We start from the raw sequence: 21103 nt of genomic DNA, 5'->3' as shown, positions 1-21103 counted from the left end.
TCTCTTCGATCATTTAGCTTATGTTCGATCGAACCATCGAACATGTTGCCTACTGTAGCGTTTTTTTTCATAATTAATTTTTTTAGCGATTTTTTTTGTTTTTATATTTCTATTGTTTTTTTTTAAGGGTTTGATAATTTTTCTATTATATTTTTTTTTTTTGATTTTTTTTAGTTTTTTTTTTTCTATAATTATTATAATTCATTCTTATTCTTCTCATTCATTCTTATCATTCTCATTCTTTGCGTACTTCTACAATGACTGGAGATACTAACCGGTGGATGCGATATGGACCTGCAAACTTTGGAGCTAGTTTAGCTGCAAAATTGTCGGCTGCGTTGGACAAATGGTGTTCCTTAACCCATACCAATTCTCAAACCTTAGGGTTCCACTTTCTGCGTCGCAGATTATAGTAACGTGCTTGGTCTTTGGCTGCTTTAACTAAATTTTTCCTGACTAGGCTAAAAATGTGTTTTAGCATATCTGCTCTTTCTTGTGGGTTGCGATCTGCAGTACCTGTTCCTGGTGTGACTTCATCATACAGCGCGGTGGGGAGTCTCGGTTCTCTTCCTTGAACTAAAAAGGCGGCGCTATACTGCGTTGTGTCGGATTTTGCCGTGTTTATGGCCAATTGTATTTCTGGAAGTACCTCGTCCCATGTCTTTTGATTTGATCCGGTGTATTGTGCGATCATTGTCTTAACTGTGCGATTTACACGCTCTGTGGGGTTCTCTTGGGTCGTATACGGTGCAGTCGACTGGTGATGAACACCAATCTCTTTAAGATATTCTCGGAACATTTTGCTTGTGAACTGGGAGCCGTTGTCGGTTATTAACATCTTCGGTACACCAAAATTTGCCAAGATTCTTTCTCTAAAGGCTTTTCGTAAGGTCTCACCTGTTGCTCTGCGTAATGGCACCAACTCTGACCATTTTGAAAATTTGTCCGTGAAGACCAGTAGCATCGAGTTTCCATGTTTTGAACTCGGTAGCGGGCCTACAAAGTCTGCGCATACGATTGCCCATGGCTCCTCTGCAATTCGTGACAACATTTGTCCTGCGGGGAGCTGCTGGTTTGGCTTATGCTGTTGACATGTCGCACAATTTCTCACGTAGGTGCGAATGTCTCTGAACATTCCTGGCCAATAATATTTGTATGTTACACGCGCTATGGTTTTTTTTATACCGAGGTGACCTGCAGTCGGGGCGTTATGATTTTCTTGTAACACTCTCTGGCGCTGGTGTGAAGGGACACATAGCTTCAATGGGGCACATTCTTCGTCATCATCAGCCGTCGTGATGTTGCGGTAAAGTTGACCTCCGAGGATCGTAAAATCTGGGAACTTCTCTGGCTCCTTGCTTATTTCCTCACATTTTCTTTGCCACCAGCTGCACTCCACTGGCTTATCTTGTACTGCTTGGCATACATTTGCTGGGTCACGGGATAGGGCGTCTGCAACTATGTTTAGTTTTCCGCGACGGTACTGTATATCAAAACTATATTGCTGTAGCTCCAGGGCCCATCTAGCAATTCGTCCTGAGGGACTCTCAATCGAGTTGAGCCATTTCAAAGCCAAATGGTCCGTCACTACAGTAAAATTATAGCCTTCCAGGTATGGCCTTAGCTTCCTGATTGCCCACACTATCGCCAAACACTCTTTCTCTGTCGCAGAATAATTCATTTCCGCAGGATTTAGTCTGCGGCTTGCGTACGAAATCACTCTCTCCTGTCCGTCGAACTCTTGGGTCAACACTGCTCCTAAGCCATAGTCACACGCATCAGTTTGAAGGGTAAACTTCCTCGAGAAATCGGGGCAGGCTAGGTTAATAGTTTCTTCAAACTCTCAAACGCACTCTGTTGCTCTTGATTCCACCGAAAATGCTTTCCTTTCTTCAACAGCGTGGTCAGGGGATGCACGACCTGGGAAAATTCGGGGACGAATCTTCTGTACCACGAAGCAATAACGAGGCATCTGCGCAGTTCTCTAACATTTCGTGGGGGTTGAAGTCCTTGAATGGCGGTGATCTTCTCGGGATCGGTATTGATTCCGCTCTCATTAACAACGTGTCCTAAATATTTGATTTCCTTTTGGAAAAACTTACATTTGTCTTGATTTATCTTCAAACGCGCTTCTCGCAGTCTTCTAAACACCTCTTTTAGGTTGGCCATGTGCTCCTCTAGAGAGTTGCCCAGCACCACAATGTCGTCTAGGTAGGCAAATGCATGGGGCTCCATTTCTGGACCAATCACCCTGTCCAGCGTCCTCTGAAATGTTGCTGGTGCTGATGTCAACCCAAAAGGCATCACCTTCCACTGAAACAAACCTTTTCCAGCCACTGTGAATGCTGTGTACTCTTTGCTGTCTTCTGCCATTGGTATTTGCCAATACCCGTTCTTTAGGTATATGCTGCTAATGAACTTTGCGTTGCGAAGTCGATCTAGGATGGCGTTAATTCATGGCAATGGGTATGCGTCTGCTACTGTTCTGGCATTGAGCTGCCTGTAGTCAATACACAGTCTAAGTGTTCCGTTCTTCTTTGGGGCCATGACTATGGGTGCACTGTAGGGACTCTTTGATGGCTCTATACATCCATTTCTCAGCAGCTCATCGATTTCCTCATTTATTTTCCTTTGCATCTCGGGATTGCGTTGCGTGTACCTTTGTCGAACCGGTCTGTCATCTTTTAGTACTATCTGGTGTTTATCCAGATTTGTGGGGCCTTTGACATCTTTGAACTTGTCGAGCTCATTCTCCAGGAACTTAGCAATAATTTCTTCTTCACCGAGTGAACCAACACTTGCCGTCCGTTTGACGGAAGGCGCTTACTGGGGCAAGGCTTGTCTGTTCAGGGCCGCAGCCTCCCCTTGCTGATGGCTCGGTCCTCTGGCGTTTCCCTCATTTCTCCGGCAGCAATCCCTGGTTCTTACACCTCTTCTTCCACACTGCCAGCAGAACAACACGCTTTCGTTTTGGTAACGATAACCGTGGCCTTCTTGACCGCATCTTCTACAGGCGGTTGTCGGGTTGATTGGGGCCTCATCTCCTGTCGGAACTACCTGTCGAGCTCTGTCATCTCTTCGGTGAGACTGTCGAGTGTCACGGTGATCATGGCTCACTTCGGGATGGTTCGAAAGTATTACTTCGAAATCTTCGGCCATTCGAATTAGCTCCTCCAGGGACTGAAAATCTCTTCTTCTTATGTACATCTGGTAGTCAACCAGGCAATTCCTGAATATTATATCCAATTGTTGCTCTGGTGTGTATCCTGCGTGCCTCATCATGTTCTGTAGTACGATCACGAAGTTTTTGAACGATTCTCGGGGTTTCTGATGTCTTCCGCGTATCTCATCGTCAAGTCCTTCAAAATACCTGGGTGGAAGAAAAAATCGCAAGAAGTCATCTTTGTAGCTCTTCCACGTTTGCCACTGGCGGTTGTTGTTTCTGAACCATAGCAGCGCCGATTCCTTGAGCAACTCTGGCATTGTACGGGGCAACATATTTTTGTCCAGACCATAAACATCCGCGAGCTCTTCCACTCGTTTAATAAAAGCAATGGGGTCCGCCTTCGTAGCGAAATGACCACTTCCGCACTATATCTATTGCAGCCGGATAGGGTATGTGTGTGACGTTTTGGGAACTCCGTTCGTCGTGTGGGTTTGGGTACATCAGGTGGCCTATGGCTGCTTGTTGTCCCGTTCTTGACGACATATATGATACAGAAGGTAATTCTAGCTGTGCCGGCATACCTGGTGTTGTGGGTGTGGGACAGCGACCATGTTTATTTTCTAGTTCCTCCAGCCTGGTAAGAACCTTATCTTTATGTTCGCCTGATATAAATGACGCCAACCTCTTCCGCATTTCATCCACGGTGCCGCTAGCGTCCAAATCGAACTCCTCTAGATACTGTACAAGCTCGTCTTTTCGTAGCGTATATGCCCATGATGTACGCACCATCTTGTTTGTGTTCTTCGATCTAGCTTTCCTCTTTTGATAAAAATAGTCCCTGCTCGGGCGCCAATGTAAGGAACCTCCTGTTACTCCGGGTTTGAAGCTGGGGTAGCGCTCAGCCTAGTCCAGGGTCCTTAACATAAAACTTTAAAAACACTTTTCTTTGTTTATTTTCTTACTTCAGTTTATTTTGTTATTTCTTTTTCTTAATTATATTTATTGAGCCACAAATGCTTCTTTATTGAGAACAATTTGCTGTTGCTCCGTGAACTCCCGGGTGACACGAGTGTTACTTCCAAGAAAAATATCTACCACTCTTGCCCTGAGCCAGTGCCCTAATCTCCTCCCTCCACGGATGTAAATCTGTTTTGGGTAAGGTAGGATGTAATCCGCCTTGTTTTGCTGATTGTAAACCAGCGCCCTGTTCTCACTATACAAAGGATCGGTGTTACCAAATACGAATTTTATTACTCCCTAGCACTGCTCTGTAACTAGTTTATTCTTTATCTTACCGGCTTGTCACATCATACCCGTTCACTTGTACAACACAAAAGAGATTGAGTGTCGAGTGTTGACACTAGTTTAAATACATATTGTTTTCTACAACTATTGTAGCTTTGTAGCTAATGCAGTAAAAAGGTTTGAACCGGTAGCGGTTGTAACAAAATTCATCTCAGTTGTTTGATCCTCTGTGTGTGTTACTGTGTTTGTTTGTGATGCGGACTGCCTGTGTGTGTTGTATTGCTGGTATATATTGTGTTAGTTGTATTTCTTGGCTACTTCCTTCTTTCTCTTGTGTCCTCTTTAATACGGCTGAATATATTCTCTCTCTCTTCACTACCCTGTCTTGACTCCTCTCTGTGACTCCTTTCTGTTGACTTCTCTCTCTGTTGACTCCTCTCTGCTGACACCCTCTGCTGTTGATATTCTACTGTAGACACTCTGTTGCTTATTTTCGCAGCCAGTATTGTACCCACCACCTGCCCCTGACTGTACGGCTCGTATGACCTCCTGTACCCCATCGTCCTCCAGATCTCTGAAAGTAAATTAAACCCAAATGTGTTCCAGAAACTGATTTTTTTTAGAAAATAGCCCACTTTAACGTTATTTACAGTATGATAGTAAAAACGTTTTGTATGTATATAAACAATATATATGGCTACACAAATATGACGAGCTTTTGAGAATCGGCGCTTTGCGTTTTTAGAATTTTTTACTCAAACCTAAAATTTTGTTTCAAAATTGGCCAAGTTTGGATAGGGCTGGGGGTACAATATCCGCTTAAGTTAGTCAAGTTTTACTTTATACGTTTTTGCATTAAGTTCACTTTCCAGATCATAAAAAAATGTATATAGCCACGAAGAAAATTAGTTTTTTATAAAAGAAATAATATGGGGACTTTTTTGGGAAAAAACTTAAAAAACACACGCATACAAAGTTGAAATATATAAAAAGATGCTTCAACTTTGGATGCATGTAACTTTTTATAGGGACGAAATAATTGTTATCGGGATTATTTTATTTTCTTTAGAATTTTATCACAAATATATGTACGTCGTATATAAAAAACAAATTTCGACCTTTCGTAGGCCCATCATATATAAAATACAAAAAAAAAGATCGAGCAAAATTTAAAAAAAATTAAACTTAAATATCTCTTGAACTAAAAGAGATACCTACGGATAAAAGCATATTTTTGTAGACCTTCTCAAGGACTATCTACATTTTAAATTTCAGATCATAAATGGCTTTTAGGCGATTTTTTTTTTAAATGTGTGACATTGAGGGTCCTCTCACTGATCCCCATTCCGAACACCTCAGCCGAGTAAATAATACAGCACAACGTAGAAGTGTGAACTTGATCATACTATTTTAACAAAAAATCTTTGTTTTAGACTCTAAAATTTAGAGTCAAAAAATAGTAAAAACGAAAATTGTTAATGTACAAAGTGATCTTTATGTGCTATTTATGTGATATGTTCTCAAGAGTGGTTCAACTTTACGCTACAACTTTGCTAAATATTGTTAGTGAAAAATTAGGAGACCTTGGAAGTTATTCTAAAAAAAGTAAAAAAAAAATTTTCTTCCTATATTTTTTCAACAAAAGTGCACGAAAAAGCTATTTTTTGGAAAAAAATTGTAACAAAATTTAATTGGCGGAATCTTAGCTATATTATTGCCATATAAAGTTAAGCCGTATCACAAAGTCTGAATTAGCTGTTAACCAAAAACTGATGACACCTTTTTTAGAGGCCCAACTGATTTTCAGAAACTTTGGGGGCCCATAAAAAATCGGTCACCAAAATGGACAAACTGAGTATAGGGTTTTACTACCCTTTGGTAGTAAAGTCGAACTATATAGTCATGATCGTGTGTTTTTTTTACTGTTGCACTGTGTTATCACTGGAAGTTACGGGATTCCGTTCGTTTACTTTTAAAAACTTGTAACGAGAGAGCAAGAGAGTGTTAAAAGTGACAGTTAGTAGATAGAGAACATGATCTTTTTTTACTGTACATTTTTTGTCCAGTAAAAAATATCAACATAAAAATATGTTTAAAACATATGGTTGCAAATATAATCAAAACTAAAAAGTTGAAAATTAATACAATTTACAAGTTTGCAAAGAAAATATCTAAAATAACACAAAACAAACGTTTTGAATTGATTTATAACAAAATACAACTTATTTTTACAAATTGTTGTTTGCGTACTTTTTTTTTGCAATTTTTCCGATTGAGAGTAATTTATTTTTACTCTCTAAAATAAAGTTACTGGATATTTTTTACTGGAAAGTACGCGAACACACCTTATGTGTTCCCTGTAAATTATCTTTACACAAATTAAGTGGAATCTTCAAATTTTTGTTTTTTTTAAATGTTTGTCCCTGAGTTTAATTTTCTAGAGGTTGAATCATTTTCAGAATCGAAATCCCTTAAAATGAAGGCTTTATTAATCGTGGATAATGCACCAAGCCACCCCACAGTGTAATTTTTTAACAATTTAGCTTATCTAAATACAATTTTTTGTTTGCTTTTTTTTTAAGAATTTTAACTAGAATTGATAGATAACATTCCAAACTACAAAGAATTGCATTTGAAAATAAAAAAATGTACAGTTTTATAAAGTAACAGCACCTTAAACTTCGTTGTAATTGCAGACTTTTGTAAGACATAAACAAGTCAAGGCGCGTAGCTCAGCTTTAAATGTTTGTAACTTTTTTTTAAAATGCAATATCTTTATGAAATTTTTGCTAGTTTGTAGTTTCATATATTTTTTATTAAAAAAATAATAAATCGTAAAACACGTAAGCAGAAAAAAAGTTTGAAGGTTTTAAAATATATCTCTTTTTGAACTTATTTTGAAATTTTGTATTTTTTAATTGGACATAAAAAAATAAAGGAAAGCCTATCCGCAATTGCCGATCCAAAAACTGATCATGGGTTCAGGTATTTCGCGACAACAAATTTTTGACTACAGGTCGCAATTTTAAAGATAATTCGACAAAATTTGGCAAGAACTTTTACATTGCCCCAAGAACTAAGCCTATTGAATTTGGATAGAGTCCATTATTTCTCCTAGCCCCCATACAAATGACCTATCTGAAAATAGTTAAAGTGTCATGAATACCTTAATTATAAACATATCCAAACCAAATTCAGCACACATAAGTTTTATATACACGCAAATGATCCCACCAAATTTTGTGACGATCGGTCCACAATTAGTCATAGCTCCGATATAAGCACCATTCTCAAAAATAAGAAAATAAGATTCAATACAAATAAGTTTCATATCAAAATAAAGCTGTTTATAATCCCTCGGTGTATGGTATCATAGGTCGGGCTTGCCCGACTATACTTTCTTACTTGATTTTTAATGATTATAATGTAAAAAAAATATTTTATATGAGCAGTGGGCGTGGCAGTTGTCCAATTCCATTTTTCCAACGCCCATTTTTCTACAGAAGTTGTGAAGTTAGTCATATATTACCTTACCAAAATGCGTGACTGTACCTAGCTAGAATGCCAAAACCTCACACTGTGCACCCTCCAGAAGAACAATTAGTAAAAATTCCAATATAGTTTCATATATTTTTTATTAAAAAAATAATAAATCGTAAAACACGTAAGCAGAAAAAAAGTTTGAAGGTTTTAAAATATATCTCTTTTTGAACTTATTTTGAAATTTTGTATTTTTTAATTGGACATAAAAAAATAAAGGAAAGCCTATCCGCAATTGCCGATCCAAAAACTGATCATGGGTTCAGGTATTTCGCGACAACAAATTTTTGACTACAGGTCGCAATTTTAAAGATAATTCGACAAAATTTGGCAAGAACTTTTACATTGCCCCAAGAACTAAGCCTATTGAATTTGGATAGAGTCCATTATTTCTCCTAGCCCCCATACAAATGACCTATCTGAAAATAGTTAAAGTGTCATGAATACCTTAATTATAAACATATCCAAACCAAATTCAGCACACATAAGTTTTATATACACGCAAATGATCCCACCAAATTTTGTGACGATCGGTCCACAATTAGTCATAGCTCCGATATAAGCACCATTCTCAAAAATAAGAAAATAAGATTCAATACAAATAAGTTTCATATCAAAATAAAGCTGTTTATAATCCCTCGGTGTATGGTATCATAGGTCGGGCTTGCCCGACTATACTTTCTTACTTGATTTTTAATGATTATAATGTAAAAAAAATATTTTATATGAGCAGTGGGCGTGGCAGTTGTCCAATTCCATTTTTCCAACGCCCATTTTTCTACAGAAGTTGTGAAGTTAGTCATATATTACCTTACCAAAATGCGTGACTGTACCTAGCTAGAATGCCAAAACCTCACACTGTGCACCCTCCAGAAGAACAATTAGTAAAAATTCCAATATAGTTTCATATATTTTTTATTAAAAAAATAATAAATCGTAAAACACGTAAGCAGAAAAAAAGTTTGAAGGTTTTAAAATATATCTCTTTTTGAACTTATTTTGAAATTTTGTATTTTTTAATTGGACATAAAAAAATAAAGGAAAGCCTATCCGCAATTGCCGATCCAAAAACTGATCATGGGTTCAGGTATTTCGCGACAACAAATTTTTGACTACAGGTCGCAATTTTAAAGATAATTCGACAAAATTTGGCAAGAACTTTTACATTGCCCCAAGAACTAAGCCTATTGAATTTGGATAGAATCGGTCCATTATTGTCCAAAATTAAAAAAAAAAAAAACGTTTCGATATAACGAATTTTTCAATTTAACGAATGGGCCTGACAACATATCGTTCGTTATACCGGGATTTGCCTGTATTTCTATTATTTCGTCCCCTCAATAAAACAATAGTGTATACGCATATACACTATTGTTTTATTGCACAGTACGTATGTACATAACTGATTCTATATTTGAAATTTGGTGAAATTCCACTTCCACAAAGTGGGTCAAAATATCATAACTTTATACCGGGATTTGCCTGTATTTCTATTATTTCGTCCCCTGAATAAAACAATAGTGTATACGCATATACACTATTGTTTTATTGCATAGTAAGAATGTATATAACTGATTTTATATTTGAAATTTGGTGAAATTCCACTTCCACAAAGTGGGTCAAAATATCAACTGAAATATCACTTTTGTTCTAGATGTCTACTAACACAAACATTTTAAACTCAATTATTTCGAAATGGCAAAAAAAATTATACACTATTGTTTTATTAAGGGGACGATTTATAGTATGTACATATTAGTCATAACTCCCAATCAATTCTTTATCACTGTCTTCAACTACTGATCGTATCTTTTGGAAGGTGACACATCACTTTCCTCACTAAATAATTTTTCATGGGTTTCTGATACGATAGTTCATAAATTGGAGATAACATCAGTTCGTAGATATTTGGAAATATAATTTTTAATTAAAACTTGTGATTTTTTGTTTAATACCTTATAAACCTCCTTAAAGTTCATATAAATAGCCATGTGAAATGTATCTCTGGAATGTGAGTGTTCTTTCAATATTTGGGTTCTTTTTAAAAAATTTCACATGTAGGGAAAAAAGGAAAGATTTTTTACTTTTGTCGAATTGTAGGGATTTTTTGCAATGGCAATTTAAAACTACATATTATGTATTTTCCAAATATAAAATTAAAAAAACATAAAATTTGTTTAAGCATATCATTAGAAATTCGTAAATCTGGTATAATATGAAGTAAGTAATAATGTGGAATCTTTAATATCATCACCGCTTTCAAACTACATACATATATAGTGATTATCTCAAGGCGTATTAACTCACTCACCTTGTTAATACGCCTTGATTCTCCTTTTTACGGTATTTGACATTTCCTTAAAGAACTTGCTACAAGAGTAGATTCTACAAATAAATTTTCTTTTGAAGTAAACAAATGTTTGGTTTTGTGCATTTTTTTACATACATACGTACTCCATCTTCGCAGGTCTCATCGATTTTAATAAGTAAGTTTTTAAGAAATAAATGTCATTATAAATTAAAACAACAAATTTTAGAAAAAATTTCCGATTCGTCTTCTGATAATGATGGAAACAAAGTAAAGAAATACTGCTCAAGTTGGTTGAGAAACGAGAAGCTAATGGGATGGCTGGAGCCGGTCAAAGATGACGACTTTAAATGCAAGATACAAGGCTTGTGTGCTAATACCCAAATGCACCAAAAAATCTTTCAAAAACAAAAACAAAAACCCGAACAATGGATTCAAGCAAGTCCTGGAAAAACCAATGATATGACCAATTTCAAAATCCGATTAAGCCTTTTTTTGATTGAACACAACTTAGCTGTTCAAAAAAGAAAAAAGTAGTGTAGGAAAATCAAAAGTGAGTGTAGGGAAAAAAAGCGATTTTTTTTCATAAGCGTAGGGATTTCTGAAAAAATCTCCTGCCATCACTGTCACCTGCACAAAAATCATCAAAACCTTCTCCTCCAAATGGATTGACAAGATAGTATAACATTTTCTCCTACAACTTTTTTTTTTTATTTTAACTTTTTATTTATTTATTGAATCTGCCTATATCATTAGGCCTAACAATAAGGGATTAAATCTTATAACTAAAATTAAAACTAATTGCTCTCTAAAGAGAGCATTGCTCCTACAACTGGCCATTTTTCCAACAGCCTTTGAGCGTTGAGTGCAGTATAAGTCAATGCAACATTCTTTACACAATCTAATATTGTAAATTGTTTGCATCTGTGACAAATATATTATAGATAAATAATTTTGATAACTATAAATATGTATTATATAAATATTTTTGATAATTTACTGAAAAAAATAAATTTTTGCTAAAAATATTTTAAAAAAATCGTTTAAATTGAGGTAATTTCCACATCCCTTGATTCATACGAAAGTCAAAAAAGTCGTGTAAAAGTGAAATACCCCTTTCACACTAGGCAGCTATGTCCACTTTGTTGAAACAAACACAGCAATCTCCAAATTTCAGGTCGCATTTACCCGCAAACCTCAGTGAGGATATGGATCAAATTTGGTTGGCATATTTATTTGTCTTTTTCTTCTATACTAATTAGCAAAACATTTAATTATAAAATTTAAGTTTATACTCCTTTATATGGAACACCAGTGGTCTACGAACTAACTTTGAGCAAAGGTACATACTTTGAGCAAATGCACAAGACGAATCAAACTTTTGGTTACTAGGTAAAAAATGTTAAAATAATTTTAATAGGTAATATATCCTTTAGAGCCATGGCTCTTAACACCACATCAAGTTCCCAAGGATGGTACGCCAGAAATGCAGTTTAATGAAAACCACGCAAAATGCCGTACATCATCGAACGCACTATTGGAGTGTTAAAAAACCAGGGAATTGTACTATTCCCCGGAATATGCTGCGCTTTACATAGGGTTGCCAGATAACAAAAGTCAAATAACTGGACGATAGAAAAAATTTACCTGGACTTTTAAAAAATAACTGGACAATTTAAAATAAAAATGCACTTATAGTTCAAAAAAGTTAAATTTAAGTTAAGTTTTTTTTAAAAAAATAAAAAATAATAACAAAAAATAAAGAAACATTGAATTCAATCCAACGTTATATTACATATACATACAAATCGTCCCTTAAAATGCAAAACAACGTATATTAACAAATTCGAAATTGATTTTACTTTTGGATTACGGTTCACTACATTATATTACATATGTACATTAGGGTTATAACTTTTGACAATTTTTGCAAATATGCAAATTGGCATAGCATAGTCGAATAGAGCATTAAAAAATATGAAAAACCATGGTATTATTTTTTAGCGGTTGTTAAAAAAGTTCACGCACCAAACGCAATGAAGTTTTTCATTCAATATTTTCAATTATTTTGAAATACAATACATTTTATTCCTTCGCTAAGTTGTTTTTATAATTAATAATAACTGTGGACATACTTCAAAAGATAATTTTAAATGAGGGAAGTATCCCTTACACTTGCAAAAAAAAAAATTCCAAGTTTTTTTTTAAATTTTATTTTAAATAAATTTATTTAATGCCCTCGCTAAACAAGAAAAGTGCAAGAAAATAAGGTACAAAGTTATTGCTTCTGAGCTTTCAGTATGTGGAATAAATTGAATATTGAAAAACTTAGCTCAAGATCTGCTGAGAGAAAAGTCGAAAAGTTAATAAGAAGTTATCAATATTTTTTAAAACGTCCTGATAAAAATAACAAATTCTATAAATTTTTTGATATGACTACCAAAAACATAAACTTTCTATCAGTTGCTTCTGATTCATCTTCAATATCCGATTCTGTGTCAATACTAGATGACTATGATGAGTCAGTATATAATGATGATGATGACTACAAACCTCCTTCTAGACTAAAAAGCAAAAATAAATCTATGAATGCAGCGGTTAACTTAGTTACAAAAGTTAAAGTTAGCACCAACAAGGCAGCAAAAATCTGCAAAGAGTTGTCTGAATCAATAATAGACATTTTATCACCAACCAAACATGAAATTTATAAGGCTTTCATTAAAAGCGCAGAACAAAGAGAAAAAATATATATAAATACTTTAAAAAACGAAAACTGGTGTTTGCACTTTGACGGTAAGAAAATTGGAAGTAAAGAATATCAGGTTATTGTATTAAAAAATGAATATATGGAAATTAAACTAAGTGTACTTGTTTTAGAGGATGGAAAATTTTATGTAAATTCGATATATTAAAATCAATTAAAATGATAGTTTGCGATACAACAAGTGTAAACACCGGTAGCAAAAATGGTGTCGTTACTCAACTACAAACCTATTTTAAGTCGCTTTCATTACCTCCACCACAGTATATAGGGTGTCAACACCATGTATTGGATTTGATATTAAGACATGCTATGGATGAGATGCTGGAAGGAAAAATAATCATCTCCCAATATTTCATATAATTTTGTAACGGAACTTACAAACAATTACGAAAATCTAAAATCAAACTATGTACAAAATGAACATTACATAGAAGTTAAAAACATAAAATGGAGAGATGATATGCAGTATTTGTTTGAATTAGTCCAAGCTTTCAGATACTTTGAAAAAAATAAATATTTTCCACATATAAAATTTAAAAGAATACCACCACTGAGTAATGCCCGCTGGAATTCCAGAGCAATTCTTGCAATTTTATCTTTTATACTGATTCCCAAATATCAACCTGAATTACTCCCTATTTGTAAATTTATATGTGATATATGGCATGCAATTTGGTTTTCTGATCACATTTACAACGAAAATAACTTTTCCGTATTACAACAATCATTATCCGGCTTTAAGAAAGCAAATGAATGCAACATTTGCGCGGAACGTGCAATAAAAGTGATCCAGGACATACTTCAATTATGTAAATCCCCAAGAACTTTAAATTTGAAACTTATTTCTTCAATATGGCAATACCGTCGAAATCAATGAGCTGTAGGAAAATTATTTACTATTTTAAAAGAAAAGGTAACACAGTAGAATTGAAAAAAAAGAAGGAAATAAAACTGTAACTTCTAAACAGTTAGCCCGGTTTGTATGAAATTTCACATTCGCAAAGAGGAAGTGTTGTAGAGTATAAAGTAGAAGACCTCGGGTATGTTAAATTTTTAAAACGATCCTATTTCTTCCTTTGTGTTCCAATTTCAAGCAAATTATATATCATGAATTCCATGTCACGCACTGTTACTGCGTGCGAATAATTGCAACTGATTTTGTTAAGAAAATATTTTTTTTTAATGCAGATTTGTCATTTTTATTATTCAATTTTATACACTTTCCAAAATGTGTAAAGGATTTATTAATCGGTTTTCTAGTTTCGTTGGTATAAAACAAAATGTATCGTACGCACGCGCTACAAAATGTATCACTTTAAAATTTAATGTCAGTTTCAATCAAAAATTTTTGCGAAATTACTTCAGATATAATTTTCATATTTTTTTACAGCTATAAGTAGCTATCCTAGATTATATAATTAATTATGTTATCTGGAAAAAATATATTTATATTAATATTTTTAACTTTTAACATCGTCACGCACATGTTACATTTGTCACGCACAATTACACCCTACATTTATAATACATACTTGGTTGTTTCGAACTACCTACAAAATAAAATGCAATAAAAAACAAGTAAGAAAGTATGGTCCAGTATGGACCATTTATTTTCGTGAATGATTTTCGGAAGAGGGCCTTATATGGGAGCTGTGACCAAGTATGGACCGATCGCCATGAAATTAGGTCATGTTATTTACGACTATGTGAAAGTTATTCCTGTCGAATTTTATGTGTATTCTAATATTTTTTAGAGATTTATGCTTGTTGAAGTGATTTTCGGATATATGAATTAAATATTTATGACCGATAAAGTCCAATCACGAGAGGACATTTGTATGGGGGCTAGGTGAAATAATATACCGATTTCAGCCAGCTAGAATAGACTTCGTCCTTAATTCGAACAAATTGTTTGTACCAAATTTTATCAAAATATCTTCAAAATTGCAATTGACTGAGTCATATTTTGTGTCCAGACACAACAAGTTGTATGTATTAAAGAAAAAAAGTGTAACTTGTGCGAAACGCTTGAATTTTTTTTAATGGATATATAATATCAAAATGTTTTAAATCGGGTTTACCATCTCAAAATCCACACATAATACCATTTTCAGGGAAAGAAATTCTAATATCAGAGACTGGATTGAAACATATATCAATTTCGTAACGCACATGTTACATTAATTCTTATTCTATTAAACTTCATTTATCTTGGAATTTCGTTGATATTTATTCCTATGTATTATATATAAATATAAGCAAAAGAATTTTCAAAAATAATGACTAAGTCCAAAGTTATATGCATTTGAATTTAAAAAGGTGATTTTTCACAATTTTTTTTTTTGGAAAAATGTACTTTTTTTTCTTTTTATGTTATCGCAAACAATTTCTAAGACGATGTATAAGGAATTTGTACTTTTTGAAAAGCTAACATTTCATCAAATATTTTAAAAATTTTAAAATTGTTGTATGTAAAATTCGAGTTTAGGGCAAAAAATCGCATAGTAGATATCAAAATATAGTAACCCATTTTAGATGGCCAAATATGTTCTTAATTATCTTGTAAAAGGTTCCGATAACCCCGCCCAGGTATATTTACTATTGCCAAAAAACAAAATTATCCCATTTTTGGAATTTTTCAATACTTTTTTTGGGAACTGCGGGATTCGGGATTATTGCCAAAAAAACTAAAAAATCCCATTTTTGGGATTTTTCAACACTTTATTGGGAATTGCGAGATTCCTGATAACAAATTTTTTATTTTTGCATTTTCAATAGAAAAATCTATATAAATGTAAAATTTCATTGAAAAATATTCATAAATAAAAATTCAATTTCAATTTGCAAAATTTTTATCTTCGCAAAAACTCATTAAAAAGCATTTTTTGTCAAATTTTTAAAAAAGTATTCCATGAATTTATTAATTGTCAAATGTTATATATATTATGGAAAAAAATACAAAATCCCCTATCCATTGATATATAACACGCCTACCTTGAGTTTTTTACGTGGCAATTGGGGAAAGCTTAACATCTAGCAGAGAATTTACCGATTTGCAACAAATTTTTTCAACATTAAACAGTTTACAAACAAACAATATATCACCCAAGTTAGCTGCACCAGCATGAGTTGAAGTTGCTGTTCATAGAACCACATCTGAGAGAATAGAAAAATTCAAAGTTAATATTAAAAGTAAAATATCCTAATTGTAATATTTACAACGTTTTTGTTTACTATTGTACCCACTTTTTATTAATATATCTATTAAATTATGAGAATAATGGGATATTCAAAGATTAATTTTTAACATTTTCTTGTATCCCATTATTCTCTGTTTGGCCTTTTGAATTTTTAAACGTTTATTTAAATGCCGAACGCGGAAATTAATTCGACATTTAAAGAAAAAGGCCTTCACGTGTTGTGGCAAATCAATGCAATTGCTTTCTTCTAACAGGCTGTAATGGATATTATTACAGAATGAAATTTCCAGACCATTCAGTTTGTTGAATATTGTCTCCAGACTTTTAACATTTTTTAGAAATGTAGTTGATGGTTTTTTTAAATATCCCTTTGATAATTGATCGACCCAGGTGGAAGAATTTTCATTACATTGATATTCTTCAAGTTTTAGCTTTTTGATAATATAGCCGGATATATATTCCAAAGCATCCTCTTGAAGAATACCTATGTCGACAAAATTTTCCATATCTAGGTCGTCAACATTGCCCACAACTAGTTCGTCAACTACATTGGTTTGGGGCTCATTGTCATCTGATAAACTGTGTTTTTTGGGATCATTCTGTATTAAGATATCCCTGGAATTTGTGGAACACAGCCACTCAGTGGTATCAAAACCAACATTTCCTGTCACACTCAGGTGTTCTGTATTTCTTGCTGAAAATAAAATGCATGTAATATATTAATTAACAGATTAGAGAAAAATAGAATGTGTTTAATACATACGCAGGATATACTTCCGTAGTCTATATTTAAATTCTTTTGGGGATGGATGGTAATTAAGCCCACCTTTGCTGCGTATAGCTCCAAAAAAATGTTCCAATATATCTTGGTTTAACCGACTTGTACAAATATACCTCATGCTGAATTTTTGGGCGACATACTTTTGAAGCATTACCAAGGCATTGTTAGTTATAATAATACCTCTTTGGAAATGCTCCAAAGTTTTCTTGTTAGGCAGTATTGATGATGACAAAACATCATTCATTCGCATCAACGTAGATTGTTGATGATCTAATGCCAATCCAAATGGTTCCTTAAGCGAAATTTGTTTTTAATGTTTGAAATTTGTTAACATAGTAATAAAGCTATTAAAATTTACCTTGCCAGGATAACTGAAAGTTTTCAATGTGGAGTTCAGCACATCAAACCAATCATTTACAAGCTGTACGAAGGCGGCTGTTTCAGTATTCCTGTATATCTCCATCCCAACAGAGTAGCAACGCCTAATAGCATTTCCTGTGGTATTTGATAACAGCTGTGCTGCCAGTTTGACTTTTTGCCTCCCTGAAAGTTTTGTATATTTTAATTACCGATTATAAATTGAAATTAAACTTTAACGGTATATCTGTGCTTTTAACTGACAGATGTTCATCGCTTAATTTAAAAGTAATTGATGCATCACTGGTAGAAGTGTGCTTCAATAAATCAACAAATGTACGCGATGTCAAAAGTCCATTGTTGATTACAAAACCAGTATCAAGAAAATGATTCCTTATCAGCTTCAACAAATGTGGCGCATCTGCGAAAGCAAAAATTTTATCCTCAGCATTTATGTGGTTGGGAAACCATGGACTATTTTATAATATGAAATTAAAATATCATAATGTAAAAATTGGTCATACAATTAAATCTGCCCAATAACCACCAAAGCCCCAAAAATTCAAGTCCTTGAACATTTTGTTGGAATTTGACTTGAATTCAAATATAATTATGTTTTAAACTTGAAAAATTAAATATTTTTCAAACAAAAAACATATGGCTTTAATTTATGTTTTATTTTTACTGGAGAATGCTATTGATATAAAGTGTAATACAATTAATATTCAATTGCTTGATTATAATTCAACGCTTGAATTATACTTGCCTTCAACTTGAATTCCAGTAAAAATGTTTATTGGTTGACGAATCTTGGTGAATATAAAATCTATATATTAAATATAGACACTAAAAATAAAATATTAACAACAAATCTAAATGGACTTTTAAAAATAATTTATTCTTTATTAATTAACATTTTACTATATATGTAGTTATTATAACATGCTACAATTTAGTTTAACAATAAAATAATGTTTGAAATATCAAAATCGAATATATCAAATATAAATAACAAATCTTTATGCTAGGTACACACGTTACGATAAATCGTACAAGTATGAAATTAGTAACGTGTATCATGTTGTCGTACTAACGAAGTATGAAAATTAAAATTTTTTAGGGCGGAAGTTCGATAAGTACGACAATTAGTATTAGTATGCTGTCGTACTATTTCTTGAACAACTTATACATATATGTTAGTTATTTTGTGATAATTTTTTTTTATTTTTTCAAATGAAATGATACAATTTGTAATAACATCTATCACAATACCGTACTACTACTATTAGTACGAAAATTAGTATCGTGTATAACCAGCATTATATAGAATATTATCGAGAAAAATATAATTACCGAAAGACGTTATCTCAAAATCCGAATTCCCTTTGTGTATTTAAATAAAAGGCATGTAATCACATAAACGGACATTATAATCAATCTATATGATTCGTCCTAGTGAAAAAACAATTTACATATTATTAATATCAACTGGTGTGGTAGTACATGAAAACTTACCTGGGGTTACACCTAAATCTTTCCACAACTTACGATTTGATGGCCCCATATCGCATACCACTGCCACTACAGGAAAACCAACACTATTTAGTTCCGTTATTAGGTTTAATAAAATGTCCTTATTCAATTGACAGTCATAATCGAAAATAATAGGCTGTTTCCATGATTTCCTCAGTCCGCGAGCCATAACTACTTGCACATAGTTCACTGGCTTTGTTATGAAGTCTCCCACTGCGTCATATTCAAAGGTTTCCACTACCTTCATCTCTTCAAAGGCTAGTACGCATACTTTTTCATAGTTGTCTAAATCGGAAATTTGTCCCATAAAATCTATAGCAGTTTTTAATACGCCTTCACTTATGTTGACTTTTCGACACCAACGCTGCAAGGTGGAAACATGGGGTAGTGGAAACCCTTTCTTATATAAGTGGTTGTATGCTCTTGGACCAGATGCGTGAATGCATATAGCGATTGATATGTCATTCCATTTCCATTTGATATCACCACGGGTCATCATTTTCCTAATTTGTCCTTCTGTGAAGATTGATCGCATCGATTCAATTGCTACGTTTGCATCGGCTAGCTTCAACTTGAGGTCCTTTATCTCAGTTTCTAAACTTTGCACTTTTTTCAAATAATTTTGCCTGTCTATGGTATATTCAAGGTATACCGGACTAGAAAAAATAAATAAATGAGACAAAAATAAATAATATTTCTAACTCGTTAATCCAATTATTTAAAAAATTTTTGAAGACTTACTCAGTTTGAGTTTCTTGTTCAGTGAACTGTTTTTGATAACGTTCTTCAATGGGAAAATGCTTGAGGTTGATAGATCTGGCGCTGAATCCACAGCCATTGGGAGAATGGAACAAAGCGATGGTATTATTTGCGATGGATCGATCGTTAGCAAAATGCAGAGTTTGTTTGTCGAACACTTGTCCTGGGATTTCGGGGGATACAATTGTGGCAGGATTGACAATCATCGGCTGAGTGAAGCACGTGCTGATCATAGCAGAAGTTTCTTCTGTCATAGATCTGTATTTTAATAATATAAAATTTTATATAGGTAATTAATGAATATCATATTTTTATCACTTTTTTATAATACTAAAGCTTAAATACAAAAATACGTATTATATTGAAAATACTAAAAATTTTATGGAAACTCAAAAATTTCGTCCACATCTAATTATATCAGATGGCAAAAAGTGATCTACACATATACTGGCGGTTTTAAAGTTCATCTGACATATCTCACTCCAAAATTTACCATTTCCAGGCTTACATTTTTTTTACAAAGGCTACAATCACGCATTTTTAAAATAAATGTTTAAAGAAATTTTACACACACACTATAAAATTAAACTTAATAAAATTGTTTTTGTTAAAATAATGAAAAATGTTTTTGTTAATATCCTTTTATTATATTAAATAATGATTTATTGTTAAATTTTCACTTTCACAGTTTATCACACTTGTAACGGAAATTTCTAGAAATTTTATGCGAAGAAAAATGTAAACAAAAAAACTTTGGCAGTTGTTAAGACCAAACAAATGAAAAAAAAAAATATCAGCTGATTGACTAACACCGCCTTGTATAAATTCGCCTTGAACTGTAGTGTGTAATATCATGTTCACACGACGGCATTATTCGTCATTCACGCTCTCATTCGCCATTCAATCCCCAATTACGAACTGAATTACATGATTCGCCATACAAAATTTCGAATGACTGTCATCTCTAATTTTTATCGATTATTTATGTATCAAAATCAGCTGTCCAAACAAAAATGTCAAAACAAAACAAAGAAAAAGATTTTTGTATTAAATAAATAAATTAAAAGAAATAAAAAGTCGGATTAAAGTTAAATTCATTTGTAGAAGTAGCAGCTCTGTCATTCTTTCAGCCCACACCTCTAATAAAGCCCGCTCGCTGCCCTGGTCCCACTTGCTTGCACTTTTTCTTTTTTCTAATAATGAAAATAATAATTAAATTATATTTGTTTAATTAATAATGCTACAGTTTTATGTTTTTACTTATGTACCTTTTTTATCCATTGCCAAATTTAAAATTCGCACCAAACAAACAAAATAAACAAAAAAAAAAAAAAACATGTAAACAGAAGAAAAAAAACAAGAAGAAGAAATAAATAAATGTCAAACTGAATTACGAATGTTGTCGTGTAAACAGGTTGATTCGCAATCGTAATTCCAAACGCGAATTAAG

The 21103-nt window shown here is 33.3% G+C and overlaps 1 protein-coding gene across 1 annotated transcript; it reads right to left on the bottom strand.

The window, feature by feature from the left end:
- Window positions 1–373: 373 nt before the first annotated feature.
- LOC135949001 (uncharacterized) lies at window positions 374–799 on the bottom strand. Its single transcript, XM_065498462.1, has one exon. The coding sequence runs from the start codon at window positions 797–799 to the stop codon at window positions 374–376; it is 426 nt and encodes a 141-aa protein (XP_065354534.1).
- Between the last annotated feature and the right edge of the window lie 20304 nt (window positions 800–21103).

This window comes from Calliphora vicina, chromosome 1 (genome assembly GCF_958450345.1).
Source record: "Calliphora vicina chromosome 1, idCalVici1.1, whole genome shotgun sequence".
NCBI lineage: Eukaryota > Metazoa > Arthropoda > Insecta > Diptera > Calliphoridae > Calliphora > Calliphora vicina.
This window is presented reverse-complemented; position numbering and strand designations above follow the sequence as displayed.